Below are 21,256 nucleotides of genomic sequence, written 5' to 3'. Positions count from 1 at the left end.
AGGAAGGGGCTTGCCCTCAGTCACCTCCAGCACTCGTGTCCTTACAGGGAAGGCCGTGGGGACCACACCCACAGTCTGTTTGCCCAGATGGGCTTCTCAGGAATGCTTGTGTCCTCTCTATCTCCACCACGACCCATGGATGCAAAACAGCTCCACGTGGACCCCTCAAGGCCCCACTGGGGCCAAACTCCCCGACCTGCCTCCAGGACCCCTAAGGATGACCTTGGGCAGAGAGGTGAAGTTTCCTCGGAAGGTCACTCTGGAGGTGCGAGGCTGGTGAGAAGAGGGTGTGCTCTGGCTCTCGCTCTCGCTCATGCTCACGGCCTCTCTGCAGCTGGCAGGCCCCGGTGCTGCGGGCGGAGGTGGAGAGTGAGGCTGGCTTGTGCTATGTGTCATAACAAGCAAACCTGGGACCAGATCTCAGGTGCCCTGGTCTCTGGACCAGTGAGCCTTCTACCACAGAGCAGTAGCCTAACGCCGACTCTGAGGTCTGCACTGTGATCTCAGCCCCACTACTCGACATTTCAGTCTCATTTTCCTCCTGTCATGAGTGAGGGAAATGAGACTGAAATATTGGCCGAAGGTAGGCCCATGCCTACCTCAGGCAGTGTAGTGAGCAACAAGTGGGACAATCAACACACAAGAGCCAGGGCAGGTCCTGGAACACAGCTGGCTCTGCTGTCACACAACCGCCCGGGGCAGTGGCAGGAATTCTCCACCCGGCTTACACCCGGCCTGAGGGCTTCAGTTTAAAACAGGGCCTTCAGGGTGAGTGAGTGGTACAGAGCTTAAGATGCTGCTTAGGACAGCTGCATGAGAGCAGCCAAGTCCCTGCTCCACTTCTGATTCCTTTGCCTGCTAATGCGCCCCCAGCAGGTGACAGCTCAAGTACTTGGGTCCCTATCACCCAGAAGGAAACCTAGATTGAGTTCCGGGCTCCTGGCTTCAGCCTGGCCCAGCTTTGGTTGCTGTACGCATTTAGGAAATGAACCAACAGAAATTTCCCTTTCTGTACCTTCAAATATATATCAATTTTTTAAATAAAAAATAAGTAATTTTTAAACAAAACATAAATTGGGCCTGCACCAACATAGATGGAACTGGCTCTCTCCCTTGCATGGCATGGCCAGTAGCCTCCACCCAGTTTTCAGCTTTACTGAGATGACTTTGAACATGGCTCTCCTTTGCCAAAAAGGCTCTCCCTGTCCCACTCCATCCCTTAACACCAACCTGACCTTCAGTGGCACCCCTGAGGGACCCAAACCTAGACTCCATGTTCCAGCCAAGATCTCCCAAGGCAGGGCTCTGAAAATCAGTCTTCTCTGTAGAGCAGTTCCAAGTCTCTTCAGCTCACCTGGAAGCAGCCCACACCTTCACTTCCATACCTCGACTCTAGACAAATACCTTCTAGTTGGTTCCCAACTCTGAAAGTATGAACAGATGAGTCAATCTCAAAAACAACCCAGAAATTGCCTTTCAGAAAGACTGAGAGGCACAGTCTTCCTGGAGCTCCCAAGTCACCCAGCGTCATCGCGACGTGAACAGAAGCCACAGGCAGCAGGACAGGGTTCTCTCACTTAACTGCATGAGTCACACTGGATAAATGCCACACAGTCTTTGAAATTCTAAAATCAAGCTTTAAGTTAGCGGGCTCCGCTGGCAACCTAGCAACCCAATCACACTCATTTCCACTTGAGCCTGGTACCTGAACAAGACTGTAATAGGGGGGTTGGACTACAGGCTGGGTCCAGGCAGACTCACCTTGTGGGATGTGGCAAGTAGGTCATGGGGGCAAGAGAAGGAGCCCAGGCTGGGCTTGTGAACCTTGCCTCTCCAACCTATCCTCTGTGACCCTGGGTTTGTTAACTGACCTCTTAGAACTTTCTGAGTAAGTGGCACTTCAAAAAGTTCATGCAGAATGGAGCTAAAACATGTGTTTACTTTGGTGCAAAAATATTGAAATACATATATATGTTGTGGGCTCTTCAAAAAGTTCATGGAAAATGCATTATGAAAAAAAGTGTGCATAGATGTCAAATTTTTGCACCAAAATAAATTCATCTTTAATTCTATTTTTCCAAAACATTTTTGAGGTATCTTCATGTACACAAAATGAGGTCACTATACTGACCCTTCTTCTTGTCCCTGAAACAAAGAAGCTAGCTGGGCAGGCGAGGTCACTTGGAGAGGGTGCAGACTGGTATAAATGCTCTGTTTTCCTGTTGTGAACCAACCCTGGCCACACACTGCCTCTGTCACTGCTGCCATGACCTGCCCAGCCTGTATTTCCATTAAATAGACCAAACAGACTCCAGACACATCCTGAGCAATAACAGCTGCCAAGCTGTTCTGCTGTTCTAGCCATGTTTTTCTCCAAACACACCTGAGACAATGAATATACTCAAGCATAAAACTATTAAAAATTTAAAATATTCACCTTTATTATCCTGTATCATTTTATACCTTGGGAAACTGCTACAATCTGCATGTGGTTTGAGGGCCCCCAAGGGTTCATGCGTGGAAATATAACCCTCATCGTGAAGTTATAAGAAAGTGGACACGGAATCCAACTACGGTACTTAGAGTTGGGGGCGGGGATGAGGATTAGCGGGGGGTCATCACGGTGGAGCCCCCATGATTGAATCCTGGTGGTTTTCTATAAGGGGCCTTCAAAAGCTCATGAAAATGTCCACTATTAATAAAAAGAAGATATCAGTTTCAAAGTTTTTCACACCAACAATAAGCTTATCTTTTAATTCAATTTTCCAGGAATTTTCTGCAATACCTTCATAAGAGAGAGACCAGGGGATAAAGACACACACACCACCTGTCCCTGCCACCTGCCACTGCTTCAAGACTACCAGCAAGAAGGCATCATTAGGTGAGTGCCTTTACCTGGGACTCCAGACCCCAGAACCAAAACAAACCTCCTCTCTTTATGAAGTTACCTAGTCTTGGCCGGCGCCGTGGCTCAACAGACTAATCCTCCGCCTTGCGGTGCCGGTACACCGGGTTCTAGTCCTGGCTGGGGCGCCGGATTCTATCCCGGTTGCCCCTCTTCCAGGCCAGCTCTCTGCTATGGCCCAGGAAGGCAGTAGAGGATGGCCCAAGTCCTTGGGCCCTGCACCCGCATTGGAGACCAGGAGAGGCACCTGGCTCCTGATCAGCGCAATGCGCCAGCCACAGCGCGCCTGCTGCAGCGGCCATTGGAGGGTGAACCAATGGCAAAAAGGAAGACCTTTCTCTCTGTCTCTCTCTCACTACCCACTCTGCCTGTCCAAAAAAAAAAAAAAAAAAAAAGTTACCTAGTAACACAAAACACATTGATACAGGAATTCTGGTTTAAAAAAAATAAGCTAAAAAGCTGAGTTTTGGTCCTGGCTCAACTAAAAATTATTCTGTATGCCCAGATCACTTCTTTCTCTGACTGCTTGTCCCAGTAAGAAAATAAAGAAGATAATCTGTTTCCTTCCAGTCCTGATAGTGAGATTTATCATCAAATGACCCAACTAAGTGAAAGAATCCAAGGAGGGAACTTTTCAAAAAGACAGCGAATCCCACTCGATATAATTAGAATCATTTATCTTAACACCAGAGAGAGAGAAGGATAAGTGAGGGAGTGACGGAGAGCCGAGCGCCATAGCTTTCTTCATCTCAGAGCCCGACTTCATGCTTGCCTTTTATGGGATTGTTGTGTCGGCGGATTTTCCAAAGAGACGGCCCTGAATTCTGTAATGAGACAATCTGGATTTGGATCTCGGCTTGAGTGGCTTATTAATTTTATCACCTTAGGCAAGCCATTTAACTTGTTAGTCCCCACAATTATAAAGTGGGCAATACCTCCCCGCCAAGGCTGACGGGAGATTAAGTGTGAGTAACATGGATAAAGCACCTGGAGCAGGGCTTGCACTATCACTACTCCGCCTGCACCTGATCCACTGAACACACATCTCCCTCTCTCACTTCACCATCACTCATCTTTCTCCAAGGTCTCTAGCACAGTATTTCACATAAAATAAAAACCTTGACCTGGGGCCGGTGCTGTGGCATAGCAGGTAAGGCTATTGCCTGCAGTGCCGGCATCCCATATGGGTGCCGGTTCGAGTCCTGGCTGCTCCACTTCTGATCCAGCTCTCTGCTATGGTCTGGGAAAGCAGTAGAAGATGACCCAAGTCATTGAGCCTTTGCACCCACTAAGGAGACCAGGAAGAAGATTCAGGCTCCTGGCTTCAGATTGGCGCAGCGCTCTCTCTCTCTCTCTCTGCCTCTGCTTCTCTCTAACTCTCTCTTTAAAAAAACACCTTGACCTGAATTTGCAGAGACACAAAGCTTATAGAAAGAGTGCCTGCTGCAAGACCTGAAACTTGATATGCTCAGAGACGTATAAATAACAAGCAAATCTCCCCTGACATAAACAAATGTCTCTACTTCCTTGAAAGGAGAAAAGCCTTTAGAGGCCGGTGTTGTGGCAAAGAGGGTTAAGCTATTGATTGGAAAGCTAGCATTCATACGGGAGTGTGGGTTCAAGTCCTGGCTGCTCCACTTCCAATCCAGATCCCTGCTGATGCACCCGGTAAAGCAGTGGAAGATGGCCCAAATACTTGGGCCCCTGCACCCACATGGAAGACCCTAGTTGAAGTTTTTCTGGCTCCTGGTTTTGGTCTGGCCCAGCACCAGTTGTTGTGGCCATTTGAGGAGTGAACCAGCAGATGATTCTTTTCCACTCTGCCCTTCATATAAGTAAATACTTTTTAAAAAGATATATATTATATATATATTTATATATAGTCTTAGGAAACCCACTGAAATGTAAACAGTGGTTGCCTTTGACATTTGGTCCCCAATCCCCTCTTCTATTTTCCTTTGTAATGCTCCAGATTTCCTGCAGTGTATACACAATTGGCAAAATGATGACATAGATGACTACCTAACTCAACTGTCACTCCACTTCCCGGTAAAAGGACAGGACCGACAACACCTGCCTGGACAACCTGGCCAGGCGACCTCAGGAGCCGCAGCCCAGGTCTGAGCCATGGAAAGTCCTTCTCTGCCGGAGCTCTGGAACCTCCTGAGCGCACCTGCAGCCCCACCAGTTGCTCTTCACTTTTTATTCTACACCAGACCTTTATTTGTGTCCCTCCTTCATAAATATTGTAAACAGAGAGTAACCTGCAATGCTGCAGCTTTTTTTTTTCTTTCTCTCTTATAAACACCTCCAAAAGTAATGAGAATAAATTTGGGGCTGTGACGGTAACTCTGTTAACGAGCACCACCTATGTTTGAAACGCCACCAGCCGTGAGCCCTTATTTTCACAGAGTGGTTTTCTTCTTTCCTCCTTTTTGAATGTTTTTTCTAACACATTGGAAACTTCAGTCCTCCGTGCTCACTGGCAGATCACTCGGAGCAGAGAGAAGGAGGCAAAACAGCTCACTGGAAGCAGGAGAAAGACAGATGGGACCTTGAAAATTCTGAGCCTTTTGGTCGCTTCTAGACCAAACATTTCCCCTGCCTGAAGTCCAATCAGACTAGCAAGCTCTGTCTTCACAGGCACCTCTGAGGGTGACTGCAAGAGGGTTACAGTTCCACGCAAGCGACAAAGTGCACAGCCAAGACGGTGGCGTGTCCCTGAGCTCCACAAAGCCAAAGGCTGTGGGGCCACAGGGGGCTCCAAGAGGACAGACGGACCAGGAAGAACCTCCTCTCTTCATGTGTCAGTTCGGATCCAGAGCTGGCCTGGGACACTAGGCTGGGTCTGTGGCAGACAGGGCACAAGCATCCTTGCAGCAACTCTGCTTAACTCCTCCTCTTGCAGACACAAGTCTTCAGGGACACGATATGGCCACAGAGGGTCAGCTCCCCCCCAAAATAAAAACCACAACTCCATGTGGGAAATACTTAACTGCATCATAAACCGTGGTAAGAATTCAGCAGAATAACACAGCAAAGCACTTGGGATCGCGTCTGGTACATGGGAAGCTATCAGGAACACATAATGGCGCAGTACAGTTTTGCATACATTATCCCCTTTGATCATGAGGACAACTGTGTGAGGCAGGTCTTGCTGTTCTCCCAGGACACTGGCTCAGGGAGATAAAAGCACGTGTAGTCACACAGCTGACAGTGGCAGGGATCCGCACTCCTAGGCTGAGCATTCCCTAGCCCTGGCTATACCCCAGCCAGCTGCCTTTCCAGCTCAGGTCTCCAAGGCCTCTCTGAACAGTTAGAAGCCAGAACCAGGTTTGATGTAAAAGTCAGATGACACCCTTCCAGGACAGCGGTCACATCCGACCCTTGGAGCCTGGATATGGCTTACGGGAGCAGCACAAAATGACATTTCTGACATTTTCTACTAAGACAGCTCTCTCAGCTGATGATCTGAGATCCCCTGGCTGCTTTAATTAATAAAAAAAAATAACTACCAATTAGTGAGCACTGTGTTAAATCCTTCGCAAACATTTCATGTAATCCTCACAATTATCCCAGGAGGAGGGGGAATCCTTATCCCTAATTAACAGGCAAAGGAACAGACTCAGGCTCAAGGACACAAGGCTGGTAAGTAGCAGAAACTGAGTTTGAATCCATGTCCCTGGAGAGAGCCACACAGGAGCTGCCTCAATTAACCCCTTCCTCTCTCTCTCATTCCTAGCTAACCCACAGGGCACAGGCCTGGTATGCTGGCCTCTCTTCCCTTCACCAGAGACAGTGCAAACCTCAGTGGGCAACGTCATGCTTTTGCAAACCAATGCTGCAAAGGCTGCCAGGGTCTCCATTCTCTGTCCCCTCCTCATCTTGCCGGATTCCACCGCTCTCAGCCCGAATGGTTTCTGCTGCCTCCCACCCCAGGAAAAGGCTCCAGTCACAGCTGCTGCTGGAGAACTCAATAATGACCACCATCAGCCTAGCGCCTTTCGAAAGGGAGAAGCTGCTGCAGAGACAGACCCCTCCTTATCCAGGTGTGGGGGAGTCAGGTCCTGAGACAGACGCCTCTGCTAACCACAGTCTGCACAGATGTGAGGCCCAAGACACACATCTCCAGACCAGCCTTGCTCAGTGCTCTGACCTGCAACCCATATTGACCCTGACCCCAAGGCGCTCCTCACAACCTCACCACTTCTATGATAGCTGCCTCACTTTTCCCACAATTCCTGATGCGCTCTCTTAATTTACAGTGCCCCTGGGGACACTGCGACTCATCTACTCCCTACACAGTCACCTTGGGTCACTTCTCCAGGCAGTGGCCGGCCATCACCAATGCCTATTCAACCACAGCAGGAGGAGCAAAGGTGAGCAGACATTAGGTAGCAAGTGTGGGCAGTCCGCCCATAACAGAAAACACTTGTCCCCAGTCAGGGCCATCTCCAAACCCTCAGCACGAAGGGCCAGCAGCTCTGGTTGGAGACAGTAACACTCTGAAAACAAGAGCCCTGAGTGCTGGGGGAGGGTGCCACTGAATACATACCACCAACACAGGTGTTAGGACAGGCAGCGTGGATTCCCCAACAAGCCAAGACTTCAGGGCCCACAGCCGCTCTGAAGCCAAGCCTTCCTGCCCTCATCGCCTCCCTGGATGAGACGGGACTGTGTGTGTCTGGGTGGCCATCGTGGCAGTCCAGCCCATGGAGACCAGAGTGGGGATGCAGGTGAACCCAGCAAACCAAGTCACCACTGATGAAGCCAACAGAAAACTGTGTGGAGGGGGCAGAGACAGAAAGTGGGGAAGCACAGCAGCCCATCTGCAGAATCTCTGATGAGACCCACAGCCCACACCCCCAGCCCCGCCCCCCACAGCCCAGCCAGCCCTCCCTCCCTTTGTTGAGCCCAGCCCCCTCTTCACCTCTGCAGAGTGTCAGCTTCCAAGATGAGCCCAGCCTCCTTCTCATCACACTCTCCCTGTCTGCAGGAAGGTGTACTCCAGCCTAAGTCCACAGAGATACTGATTCCCAAGACTCCAAGGCTTGGGCTCCCAGGAAAGCTGGATCAGCGGATTCTCCAATCAGCTTCATCCACAGCTCTCCTGGAAGGACTGAGCTCCCCATCCAGAAATACCCCAGCACACACACAGTCAGCTGTGTGCCTACCAGCCCTAGAATCCACCCTCTCCCCGTCAGGGGGAGGGAGACTGAAACTGCTGGAGGGAGCAGCTCCCCTTCCCCCTCTGCATCCCTACCTGGACCTGGAGGGCCCTGGGAGAGACAGGTTAGGTGACTTCACCTTACCCCACTCCTAGGGCCTGAAAACACAGCCCAGGGCACCTGTGGAATTGTGAGCCGGTTCTCAGGCCTCCAGATGGGCTGGGACAGCCTTTCTCAGAACACTTCAGATTGTCTGCTCAGAAACTTGACTCTCATATCCCTGGTCTGGAAGCCTAAACAGGAGGCTGCCTAGTGGCAGGGGATGAGAGTGAGGTTGGACTGGGAAGGCAAGGGAAGAAAGGCACAGGCTGGTGCCCAAGTAAACCGAGGGACGTCCCTTCCTGCTGTCCCAGCAGCAGGGAGGAGGATTCCCTCCAGCAGGGGGCTGGTCCCAGGGGGAGTGCCTGCATCCTTCCAGGAGACAGAACCAAACACCTGGGCTCAAACCTTGACTACCAAAGTCAAAAAGAAAGGCGGTGGGTGAGTGGCTGGGTGGGAGGGGACTACAACCCACTAGTCTCATTTCCAGATCCCCTCTTGCCAGCCTAGACACATTAATAATTAACTTGCCTACCCAGCAGCTCCCTGGCATGGCCGTAAAAGATGAGTAATGGCACCCTAGCCCCGGCCCCATGCCTGCCGGCTCCAGGGCTCTAGGGCTCTGGGCGGCTGGGACCAACGCCTGGAACAAAGCCTCTGCATTCCTCCGGGAAGGTGTGTCTGAAACCAGAGCTGTCACTGCTCGAGGCTGGCCCCTTACCTCCTCCTCAGCCGGCTCCCGGCGTGGGTGGAGAGGCTCGGGGAGGAGGAGGAGAGGCAGGCGCCCTGGGGCGCCAGGAGAATCAGGTGCCCACCTCCGGCCCCCAGCCCCCTCCACCGCTGGCCGGCTGCTGTCCCCACCAATGCTGCGCGTCCCCCCAATAACAACAGGGTCGGGAAGCCCCTCGGTCTGCAGAGAGAGAATCCTGTTACCGCGTATGCAGGCTGCACTTGGAAACCGCGTTCTTAACCACAGCAAGGCAGCTCCCTGGGCGCCCTTCCCGAGGAGTGACCCAAAGCCGGGCACCGCTCGGGGAATCCTCTCGCTGAAACTCCGCCGGCGAGCGGCGGCTCCCACGCCGATGGCCGGCCGGGCACTAGCCAGCTCCCCGCACGCCCGCGCCCCCTAAAGTTCCCGCGCGCGCGCACACACACCTGCAGGCCCCGCGGGCGGCGGGGCACGCGTCCCGGAGCGGACACCGCCGCGGCTCCATGCGCCCACGCCGTGGGCCCCGGCGGGCCACCGGTCAGCGGCGCCAGGCAACTGAGCGCACCGGGGCCTCAGTGCACGCTCCTCCTCGTCCTCGCCGGGCCTTCCCGAAGAGCCCACACCCACTTGACATCAGCGCCGACCACAGCACGCGGCGAGGCGCCAGACGGCGGACCCGGGCCGCCCCGGGCGCGCTCCAGGTGCTGCCACCGCCGGGCCAGGACTGCGCGTCCGAAAGCGGCACATCCCTTTCCTTGCAGAGGATGCTGCGAGCCCGGGGCGGCTGAAGACGGAGGAGGGGGAGGGAAACCCGCGGAGCCGGCAGGACCTGCGGCCTCTCGGCGGCGCTGCTCTGGCGCGCGGCCAGCCACCGGCAGCCCTGACAGCCGCTGCCGCAATTACCCATCGACTGTGACGCCCCGGCCGTAGGTGACCCGGGGGTCGCTGTCCTCTTCTCGCCAAGCAGCCCTCCAAGAGCCCTGACCTTGGATTTCCTTCCCCAGTATGATTCAAGGAGCCTCCCTGAACAACCCCTCCCCTAAACTGCAGCGCTGCAGCCAGGGAGGTATGCCGGGCGGGTTGTGGTTCTGGACCCCAGCCACCCCCCCCCGGGGGGGGGGCGTTCTCTGGCACCCTGCGAAACAGACCATACCCTCTGGCTTGGCTCTAGCCTGGGGCCTCTGTGCTGTGTCGTTCTTGCTCTCTCTCTTCCCTCCACACCCTTGGCAATAGGGGACAGCTCCCCTGGCCCTGCGGGCAATCAGAAGCAGCACCGCCCAGCAGCCCCCACAGGCTTCTCACTCATTCATTAGCATCCATGCACATATTCAAACACTTATTAAGGCTCAGTGTGTGCCAGCAACAGAGATGGTAAAAAGTTTCTACACTCAGAGCCCATACAGATCCCATCAGGGCGCAATATTAAACACAGAACAAAGTAATTACAGTGGGCACAAGGGCATTAAAGGGAGGAGGTGCTCTAAGAATGCTCAGGGGAGCCCTAACCTCTCTTGGCAGTCAGGAAAGGTGCCCCTGAGGAAGTGACACTTGAGTGGCTAGGGCATGGAGAGAAGTTTTCCAGGAAGCAGGAGAGTTTGGGCAGGGTGTTACTAAGGTGTGAGCCCTCTCCCATTCACAGGTAGGGAAGACAAAGCAGAAGCAAGTCACTGGGGGGCTGGTGCTGTGGCACAGCGGGTTAATGCCCTGGCCAGAAATGCTGACATCCCATATGGGCGCTGGTTCGAGACCCGGCTGCTCCACTTCCGATCCAGCTCTCTGCTGTGGCCTGGGAAAGCAGTTGAAGATGACCCAAGTCCTTGGACCCCTGCACTCACATGGGAGACCTGGAGGAAGCTCCTGGCTTTGGATAGGCACAGCTCTGGCTGTTGCGGCCAATTGGGGAGTAAACCAGCAGATGGAAGACCTCTCTCTCTCTCTCTCTCTCTCTCTCTCTCTCTCTCTCTCTCTGCCTCTCCTCCCTCTGTGTAACTCTGACTTTCAAATAAATAAATATTTAAAAAAAATAAAAAAGCAAGTCACTGTGCCAGCCAGGGACACAGGGGCTTCTGTGCAGGAGGGGCATGGGTGGCTCTTGGGCTGTGCAGGAGAACATGGCTAGCTGACCAAAGCAGCGCTGGGGTCTGTTTGCTCATCTCCGCCTGCCCCACCCGGCTGAAAGAGCACTGATCATAGCACTGGTCATAGACCCGAAAGCTTCCTTCCAGCTCCTTCTCCATCATCAGTGTGCTTGCTGTGTGGCCCTACAGAAATCCTGACCCCTGGTTCCACTGTCCCTATCTACAGTGAGGGGTGCAGGACAGGCACTTGGTGGGGCACTTAAGATGCCATTTGGGATGCCTATAGCCCATGCTGGACTGTCTGGGTTCAAGTCCCAGCTCAGCTCCCAATCCCAGCTTCCTTCAAATGCACACCCTTGGAGGCAGCAGGTGATGGGTCAAATGGCTGGGTTCCCACCACCCATGCTGGGGACCTAGATTTTGGTGCTAGCTCCCAGCTTTGGCCTGGCCCAGCCCTGGCTGGTGCAGATTTTTGGAGAATGAAGGAGTAGAGGAGAGGTTGATCTCTCTGCCTTTCAAAAAAGCAAAAAAAAAAAAAAAAAAGGAAAGTGAGGGGTAAGATTAGGACAGTATTTTTCCATATACTTTTTTTAAGCCCATACGCTCTTTTGGATAAACACACAAATGTCATTCACGTTCTGCAGCTTCTATGACGACAAGACACCAAATTATTTTCTAAATCAAAAATTATAATATTAAATATGCTTTTTAAAACAGCATATGACTTTTAAGTATTAAGCCATATGCTGCCTTTAGATGTCTGTTGAAGATAGTTGGAGGTTGGAGTACAGAAAAGGCCACCAAGCTCACCCTTCTATTATCTGTCCTTACCTCCCAAATAACCCAGCCCCAGCATTTACCACCTCCTGCCTCCTTTCTTCTGTTCTTCCCAGGATAAACTGGTGGAAGTCCTGGGTCATCAAAAACAGGCATGCTGTAGAAGACACTTTTGAATGATAATTTCCAGTACTGCAAGGAAATAGACACTTGAAGGAAGCATAATGTTCCTGGGGACAATGTGGCAATATGAGTTAAAAGCCTTAAAAACGTTCCTGTCTTCCAAACTACCAATTCCACATCCAAGAATTTGCCCACAAGACATAACTGTGGAGGGGCACAAGGATTATCCACAAGGGTGTTCATTTCACCACTTTTGTAAGAGCAAATAAGCGGAAATGACCTAAATATACAACAGTACCTTGGTTAATAAACTGTGGTGCCTCCTTACAATGAAACTTTTTAAGTGATATATATCCACTGAAGATAAACAGGAGGTTACAATCATCTTTGTGTGTGTGTGTATGTGTGTATGGGGAGTGTGGGGGGAGTATATGTGTGTTGTGTGTTAGGTGTGTGGTATGTATGGGTGTATGTGTGTATCTGTGTTAGGTGTGTGTGGTGTATGTGGTGTGTGGGGGGTGAGAGGTATGTGCAGGAGGGGGTGTGGGAGGTGTATATGTTGTTTGTGTGGTATGTGGTGGGTGTGTGTGGTATATGTGGGATGTGTGTATGTGTGGTGTGGAGGTATGTGTGGTATATGTATATATATGTAGTGTATGTGTGGTGTAAAGGGTGTGTGTGTGGTGTAGGTGTGTGTGGTGGGAGGGTGAGGGGGGTATGTGTGTAGGGATATGTGTATGTGTGGTATATGGGGGGTATGTGGTGTTATGTGGTGTGTGTGTGGGTGTGTATGTGGTGTGGGGGTATATGTGTATTTGTGTGTGTGGTGTATGTATGTGGTATGTGTGGGATGTATCTGTGTGGTGGGGGGGTGTGGGTATGTGTGTGGGGTATGGGTGTGTGGTGTGTGTGGTATATGTATGTGGGGGGTGTGTGTGGTGTAGGGAGTGTGGTGTGGGGGTATATGGGTGGTGGGGGATGGGATATATGTGTGTGTGGTGTATGTGGTATATGTGGTGTGTGTGTGTGGTATGTGGGGTGTGGTGTATGTGTGTGGTGTGCTTATGTGTGTTGGGTGGGGGGGTCTGGCAGCTGGGAGGAGATACTGGCAGGTACCATCTATGCAGTTGCAGGGTGTTCATTTTTCTTACTGGCTGACTCAGGACCTGCTCCCTGAAGCTAGGTGTGTTACCACTACAGCACATCAACCTCACAACAAGTAAATCTATTAGCCCATATTAAAGTTATAGAACCTTCATATTAAAACAGAGTGAAATAAACCTTACAGGCAAGTAGGAACACACTCCATTTCTCCACCACCAACCACTACCATCAGGGATTTCACGGTAATCTTAAAGGTAAAATGGTTTTGCTCTCAGACCCTTTAACTTCACATAAATTTTTCAGTTGTTTTCTCCTTGGGTCTAGCTCAATCATTTTCAAACCTAAGCCTGCATAAGAATTACTGTCCATGGTGGTTAAAGATACGTTCAACCTTCTAAGTTGTTTTTACCTTATATTCTGACTTCAGAACCTAATCTCTGGGTGAAAGTTCAATAAAAGTATCTATGAGAAATATATTTACCAATATGCTAACAATGTTGAAATTAAACATATTTTGCTCTAGCAGTCAGAACATAAAATGATGCTTTAAATTAACTGGGCTAAGGGGTGGGTGTTGTGGTGCGGCAGGTTAAGCCACTGCTTAGGAAGACCCCATCCCATATCCGAATGTCTGATTTGAGCCCCTGCTACTCCACTCCTCCAATCCAGCTTCAGCTTCCTGCTAATGTACCTGGGATGCAGCAGGTGATGGGCCAGGTACTTGGGTCCCTGCCGCCCAAATGGGAGACCTGGATGGAGTTCCTGGCTCCTGGCTTCAGCCTGCCCCAGCCTCAACTATATTGTGGACACTTGAGGAGTGAACCAGAAGAAGATATCTTTTTTAAAAACAGATAAAACTGGTATCCATCCACCAGTTCACTCCCCACATGGCCACAATGACCAAGGCTGGGCCAGGCTGAAGCCAGGAGTTAGGAGCTTCTTCTAGGTCTCCCATGTGGGTGGCAGAGGCCCAAGCACTCAGGCCATCCTTCACTGATTTCCCAGGTGCATTAGCAGGGAGTGGGCTGGGAAATGGAGTAGTCAGGACTCAGACCAGTACTCTTATGGGATACCAGCTCTACAGGCAGTGGCTTAACCCACTGCACCACACCACCAGCCTCTACTCTGATTTTCAAAGAAAACAATGAGTTAAATAATAACTGGGCCAAAAACTTTCCAAAAGATAAGCTGAAAGGAAACTAGACCTTGACTTTAAAAAGGGGTGCCCTCTGCCTGGCTCTTCATCCCTCCCTCTGCAAGCTCTGATACTGCCCTAGCTGGTGCCCCAACACCCAAGGACAGTCAGTATGCTGTCGCTAGGATACCATGCAGGAAAAACTGGCAAGAAAATTATTTTTACATTTACCTCCTGGGCTGTGCTTACAATATGCTCAGAAGCTTAAAGGTTCCAAAAACGAAGCAGCCATGACCATTAGCTAATGGCTCTGTCCAGAACTCCCCCAAACTCTCTACCAAATAGTCTGGGTTCTTAGGCAGCAGACAACACATTAGGAACAGGACCAAAAAATGTTCACCCTGCCTTTCCCAGCACAGCGGTGCCACCATGCACACAAGCAAGGACTAACTGAATATAGGTGAGTCATAATTAGGTGGGACTCAGCCAACAACTGGCTAGCTGACCTGTGCCTTAGCTTCCCCATGGTAGTCTAATAACGGTCTCACTTTCCTTTTAGGGAGGTTGATGGAAAAGCACTTGAATAAAGGGAACAGCATCACCCCAGTGCATGGCTTTACTATATTTTTAAAAAGATTTATTCATTTGGGGCCAGTTCTGTGGCATAGGTTAAGCCTCCACCTGCGGGTGCCAGCATCCCATATGGGCACCGGTTTGTGTCCTGGCTGCTCCTCTTCCAATCCAGCTCTCTACTGATGGCCAGGGAAAGCACTGGAAGATAGTCCAAGTGGTTGGGCCCCTGCACCCACATGTGGCTTCAGATTGGCTGAGTTCTGGCCATTTGGGGAGTGAACCAGTAGATAGAAGACCTCTCTCTATATATATAACTCTACCTCTCAAACTCTAACTCTACCTCTCAAAAGATTTATTTATTTGAAAGTCCAAGTTATTGGGTAGGGGGTGAGGGGATCTTCCATCTACTGGTTCACTCCCCAGATGGCTACAATGGCCAACACTGGGCCAGGCCAAAGTCAGGAGCTGCTTCCAGGTCTCCTATGTGGGTCTTTGCTGCTTTTCCCAGGCCATAAGCAGGGAGCTGGATCGGAAACGAACAGCCGGGACTCAAACCATTGCCCATATGAGATGCTGGCGATGCAAGCAGCAGTTTTACCCACTATGGTACAAAACCAGGCCCAGGTTATTATCACTTAATGAAAGTATATGCTATGACTTTTGTGGGGAGAAAGGAGCTGATTAATTGTAGGTGTTTAGCACAAGGCTATTAAACAATATGTCTTATAGTTTGAGCTTTTCAAGAACTTACAAGGTGGGTAGCATTGTATTGCCCAGTTAAGCCACTGCCTGCTACCCAGGCATCCCATATGAACACCAGTTGGTGTCTTGGCTACTCCACTTTGCATCCAGCTCTCTGCTAAGGTGCCTGGGAAAGCAGCAGAAGATGCCCAAGTCTGTGGGCCCCTACCATCCATGTGGGAGACATGAATGGAGTTCCAGGTTCCTGGTTTCAGCCTAGTTCAGCCCAGGCCATTGAAGCCATTTGGGGAGTGAGCCAAAGGATAGACAATCTCTTTATCTCTCTGTAACTCAGCCTTTCAAATAAATAAATCTTAAAAAAAAAAAAAATAGACCTAGAGGGTTCACAGACCAAAGGAGTGAGCAAAGATAGGAAAGACAGTTGTGTTGACTCTCTCTTGTTCATAACTCATGGTCTCCTAAATCAATGACATAAGGCAGAAGGATTAAACTCCAAGCTGGGGCCCCAGGCTTCTCAAAACACTGTAGGCAGAACCACCAGGGCAGGATCTAAAGATGAAGGATGCTTGTATTATTTGGCCACGTTAATTCAATAACCATTTAATTCCCTACCAGGCCTTGCAAATACTCACATCCTGTGCTCAAAATAGAATGCACAGCTTCCAAGCCAGATAGAGCTGCCATCATCAGGTTACATTTTAAATTCACCCAGGGTCTAATCAAGCTGATTTTACTGTTATTGTGTCTTTAAACATGGGGCCTTTTTTCAAGAGTGTAAACAGAGGGCAGGAAAGCATGAGCATGAAGGGCTGGGATCTTGATTATCACAGAGCTGTTTCTGGGAAGGAAATAACGAAAACCAACCTGAATTTTAAAAGTAGCTGGAACAGGAACCCATGTCCATAGGGCCCACCAGACTCCCCCAGCCCTCACACAGCCAAACAACAGCACAGGACCAGCAGTGAGGTACTCTGGCTCATGTGAACTGAAACACTGCACACGCTGCCCAAGGAGAACAAGGCGGGCCTGGTACTCAGGGTCCAAGGATTGTTAAGGGGGGAAAAAGTCCATGTGCTCCATAGTTGGAGGCCAAAAGCCTTTCATATAAGAGTATTAATAAATGAACAGTAATCAAATAAACAGATGCATGCATTAAAAAAAAATCAAAGAACAGAAGCTGGGTTAAGCTCCTGCCTACAGTGCCAGCATCGCATATGGGCACCACTTCATGTTCTGGCTGCTCCTCTTCCAATCCAGCCCTCTGCTAATGGCCCCAGAAAGCAGTGGAAGATGGTCCAAGTGCTTGGGCCCCTGCACCCATGTGGGAGACCTGGAAGAAGCTCCAGGCTTCAGCCATTGCAGCCATTTGGGGAGAGAAACAGCGCATGGAAGACCTTTCTTTCTGTATTTCCCTCTGTCTATAACTCTGCCTCTCAAATAAATAAATAAGTCTTAAAAAAAGAAAAAAAGAACAAATCCCAACCAGAAAACACCTAATTAGCTGGAACACATGTATGATCTCCATTCTTCCATCTTAACCAGAATAACCCTGAGTTAAAAATGCACATTCAAGAGGTTAGCGTTGTGGTGTTAGGTTAAGCCTCCACCTGTGGTACAATATCTCATATGGGAATCCCAGCCGCTCCAGTTCCAATCCTGCTCACTGCTAGTGCACCTGGAATACCAGCAGATGGGCCAAGTGCTTGAGCCCCTGTACCCATGTGGGAGACCGGGATGAAGCCCCTAGCTCCTGGCTTTTGCATGGCCCAGCCCTGGTTGTTGCAGCCATTTGGGAGTGAACCAGCAGATAGAAGGTGTGTGTCTCTGCCTCTCTCTCTTCCTTTCTCTAACTCTGCCTTTCAAATAAAAACATAAATAAATCTTAAGGAAAAAAAAAGAGACCATTGATGCAACACAGGTGAGAGGATGGGGACCACAATGGTGGCAGTGAGAAGCTAGGAAGGTTTCAGCTTTGCAAATGTCTGGGTGGTACAGGCAACAGGACAAAGATGACATCCAGGATTTAGGTTTAGCAACTAAATGGATTCCAGTGTTATTCCCTAAGCTGAGTAAGCCTGGGGGAAGGACAAACTAAATGGGAAGGATGAGTTTGACGTGTCCATCGGATGTCCCCATGGAGAAGTCACAAAGGCAGGGAGCTATGGTGCCTCCACTGAGGCGAGAGGTCAGGGGATGGAGCCAGTGCCATGTCACTATCCTGCAGCTCTCCCAGCCACTGACCTCCAGCTGCTGGGAGGCCAAAAGCACCTGCCCGCTGGCCGTCTGTGAGCCAGCAGGCTCAGCATCCACAGCCATGCTCAGATCTGGCTTCTAGAAGCCCATGGAAGTGGCATTCTTTCAGGATGACCTCCAACTCCCCAGGGCTCCTGAAGGCAGCAGGCAGCGTGCTGGCCCTGGAGAAGAGGCTGGAGATGGGGGCTGTGGAAGGAAGTCCCTGGGCGCCCGCCAGCCTGCGAGAAGAAGGCTCCCGCGCCCCTCTTCCACGTCAACACTCCTTTTTTTGGCCCTCCTATCATGGCAGCCCATCCGAGTGTGAGGCCCTGGAACCACCAGCGAGGGCCTGAGTGCCATGATAATGAAAGGGTTTCCAAAATAAGCTTCCCCATCCAGGCTTCCCAAATGCCCAGCTGGCGCCCCGCAACCTCGCATGATAAAATACTTTCGGTATGGACACCTCCCTGGCGTGGTGTGTGCTGGAGGTCAGGTAGAGGTTGGAAGGGGAAAAAGGCAAATTTTTTAAATTCAGCTGAAATGTCAGGAACATGAAGCAGCCCATGTTTACACAGAGCTTTCCAAAACTGAGAGCAGCTTCCAAGTAGCTTAAAAAAAAAAAAAAAAAAAAAAAAAAAAAGCTATATCAACTCATCCAATCAAACAGCTGCACAGAAATAGCACCAGGCTGTTCCTGTTCTCTGTAGGTGCAATCTCCTAATATAATGTATACACGCTGACCCTAATTATTTTACATTGTATTCATGCTTTATCCCTTTCCCACAAGTTGCCTAGAATCTACTGTGGAACAGAATAAGGAGATACACGGATAGATCAACAGCGCATAGCCCTGGAGAGCAAACTTTTAGATTCATATAACCAATAAGGGTTGCTCATTGTCCCCTGAGCCTTCAAAATGCCTTAATTAATATGAAAAATACTTTGGAAATTTTGATGTATTTGTGTATATAAAAATGGGAGCCTGGTTATAATTAGCACCTGGCATTTTTCATATGCTTCTTCCCCTGGTTGCCTCAACAATAATTTATGGGGAAAGTGGGTGAAAGCTTATGTTCTGCATGTGGATGGTGATGGTGTAGTTCTCCCCACTCAAACCAGAAACCCCAGGATGCAGCTCGGTAACTCTGCTACTTCATCTTCCAAATAAGGCTTGTCAAGGCCACTGCAGGGACATCGGAATAAGACTCACTCTAAATCCATCCACAAACAAGGCTGCCACCTGTCAGACCTTTCCTGGTGTGGGGAGGTGGCGCGTGTCAAAGCCTACTGCTATTCTCGGCTATCCTAAATGCAGAAGCACGAGGAACTTCACAGACTGAAAACTTACCAGCTTTTCTACATTCCCGCTGCAAGCTAAAACCCTCACGGAGATGGGTGACCCAGAGACAGAACCCAGTGCCCTACCAGCCTACAACTGTCCTGCTAAGTGCCTTTTTCCAGGTGTGCTCTAACATAAACCTGAATGTCACAATTACTCAGATCTCCGTGCAGGCAGCACATGTTTTGAGGAGGCCAATCCTCAGCAGATGCAAAGAAAAAATTGGTAACTTTGCCTAGCAATCTTGAATCCCCAGAAGTCACTGGAACCACATCTTGGCACTCCTACAGCACACGGTGACGCCAGATGTTTCTGGTGCTCACCCTGAGGACATGCAACCTCGTGGAAGAACAGGCTGCTCAAGACGGGCCTTGTTGAGCTTTGAAATGTGTCTTACTGCCTTCTTGCTTTGACAGCTTGACAATCTGTGCAGCAGACGGTAGGTGGCAACACTGAGCTGCATTTGCCCACCTTGCCAAATCAGCTTTAATACTGAACCCCAGTCTAAAAATGAGGTCTCTATTAAGATAATGACAACAGGGACGAGGTAATTAAAAACACATGCCTGACAAATTCAGAATCAAAAGCACCACCAAATGTACTTCCTGGCATGCTGTCATTTCCCCCAGTCAGTGGGCAAATCCAATTACTCCTTGAGACACTGGAATTGTACCTCCCCTCTTCTCCTCTCTCCAGGGGCTTTTATGAACCTAAGATTCAACTTTAACGCACCTGCGCTTCGGGAGTCGATGTGACAAGAGCAACCAGCACACGGACTGTGTGCAGAGACCAGGGAAAACAACCTTTGAGGCTGGCTTTGCCAAGCCCTGGCGTGGGCCTGCTTTTTCCCCAAACTGGACTGGAATGTAGCAGCTGTCAGAAGGCAGCAACAGCCTGGGCCAGAAATACCCTTGTTGAGACGCTCTAATTGCCAAGAGATAAGAACCCAGAACTCACACGGACACTTGTGGCTCAGGCTCAGCTCAAACAGCAGGTGGAAAGCAAACAGCATGCACGCTGGAGTGGGCTATGCTGTGACTCTCACAGCAACACGACCTTGGTGAGCTACTTCCTTCCCCTGCGCCTCGGCCTCCCTCAACCGTGAGGACCACCGGCACCGTGGCAGACCTACATCGGGTGCCCTATAAAACGCTGGAGTGTTATTAACAATCTCAGAGGAGTAGCACGAAGTAAAATGAGCTCGCAGGTGGAGGTCAAGCTCTCTGGACAACAGTTTGCACCCTGGGAGCAGCCTTGATTTTCTCTGAAGGAGCTACATGGGGCCAGCGTTGCGGCACAGTGGATAAAGCCACCACCTGCAGTGCCAGCACCCCATATGAGGGCCGGTTCACGTCCCAGCCGTTCCACTTCCCATCCAGATCCCAGCAGTGAAAGATGGTCCAATTGCTTGAGCCCCTCTAACACACTTTGGAGACCTGGATGAAGTGCCTGGTTCCTGGCTTCAGTCTGGTCCAATGCTGGCTGTTGCAGCCATCTAGGGGAATGAACCAGCAGATGGAAGATCTCTCTACAAAGTATGACCGGTACTACAAAGGAGAAGCATATGGCCATGTACTGAATGGCCCAAAGAAGAAAGTTGAAGAGGACCTTTATAAGAAATGTAACTCGAGGGGCCGGCGCTGTGGCACAGCGGGTTAACACCATGGCCTGAAGCGCCGGTGTCCCATATGGGCGCCAGTTCAAGACTCAGTTGCTCCACTTCTGATCCAGCTCTCTGCTATGGCCTGGGAAAGCAGCAGAAGATGGCCCAGTTCTTGGGCCCCTGCACCCGTGTGGGAGACCCAGAAGAAGCTCCTGACTCCTGGCTTCGGATCGGCGCAGCTCTGGCCATTGCAGCCAATTAAGGAGTGAACCATCGGATGGAAGACCTCTCTCTCTCTCTGTGCCTCTCCTCTCTCTGTGTAACCCTGACTTTCAAATAAATAAATCTCTTTTTTTGACAGGCAGAGTGGACAGTGAGAGAGAGAGACAGAGAGAAAGGTCTTCTTTTTCTGTTGGTTCACCCCCCAATGGCCGCTGTGGCTGGTGCGCTGCAGTCAGTGCACCGCGCCGATCCAAAGCCAGGAGCCAGGTGCTTCTCCTGGTCTCCCATGGGGTGCAGGGCCCAAGGACTTGGGCCATCCTCCACTGCACTCCTGGGCCACAGCAGAGAGCTAGACTGGAAGAGGAGCAACCAGGACAGAATCCGGCGCCCTGACCAGGACTAGAACCCCAGGCGCCGGCGCCACAGGCAGAGGATTAGCCTATTGAGCCGCAGCGCCAGCCAAATAAATCAATCTTAAAAAAAAAAA

The 21,256-nt window shown here is 50.6% G+C and overlaps 1 protein-coding gene across 4 annotated transcripts in view; it reads right to left on the bottom strand.

The window, feature by feature from the left end:
• Positions 1-21,256, bottom strand: part of PLEKHA7 (pleckstrin homology domain containing A7) — a 217,342-nt gene that overhangs the window by 126,528 nt on the left and 69,558 nt on the right. The window contains exon 1 of one of the 4 annotated variants that reach the window (XM_062196429.1): positions 9,328-9,394. The exons of the other annotated variants lie outside the window; for them this stretch is intronic. Within the exon in view, the coding sequence (XP_062052413.1) occupies positions 9,328-9,386 (59 nt within the window). The 5' untranslated portion in view covers positions 9,387-9,394. Of the gene's footprint in view, positions 1-9,327; positions 9,395-21,256 lie in introns of those variants that run through there. 4 annotated transcript variants of the gene reach the window in all.

This window comes from Lepus europaeus, chromosome 7 (assembly GCF_033115175.1).
Source record: "Lepus europaeus isolate LE1 chromosome 7, mLepTim1.pri, whole genome shotgun sequence".
In the NCBI taxonomy this organism is placed as follows: Eukaryota; Metazoa; Chordata; class Mammalia; order Lagomorpha; family Leporidae; genus Lepus; species Lepus europaeus.
Note: the sequence above shows the minus strand (reverse complement) of the source record. Positions and strands in the feature narration are given on the sequence as shown.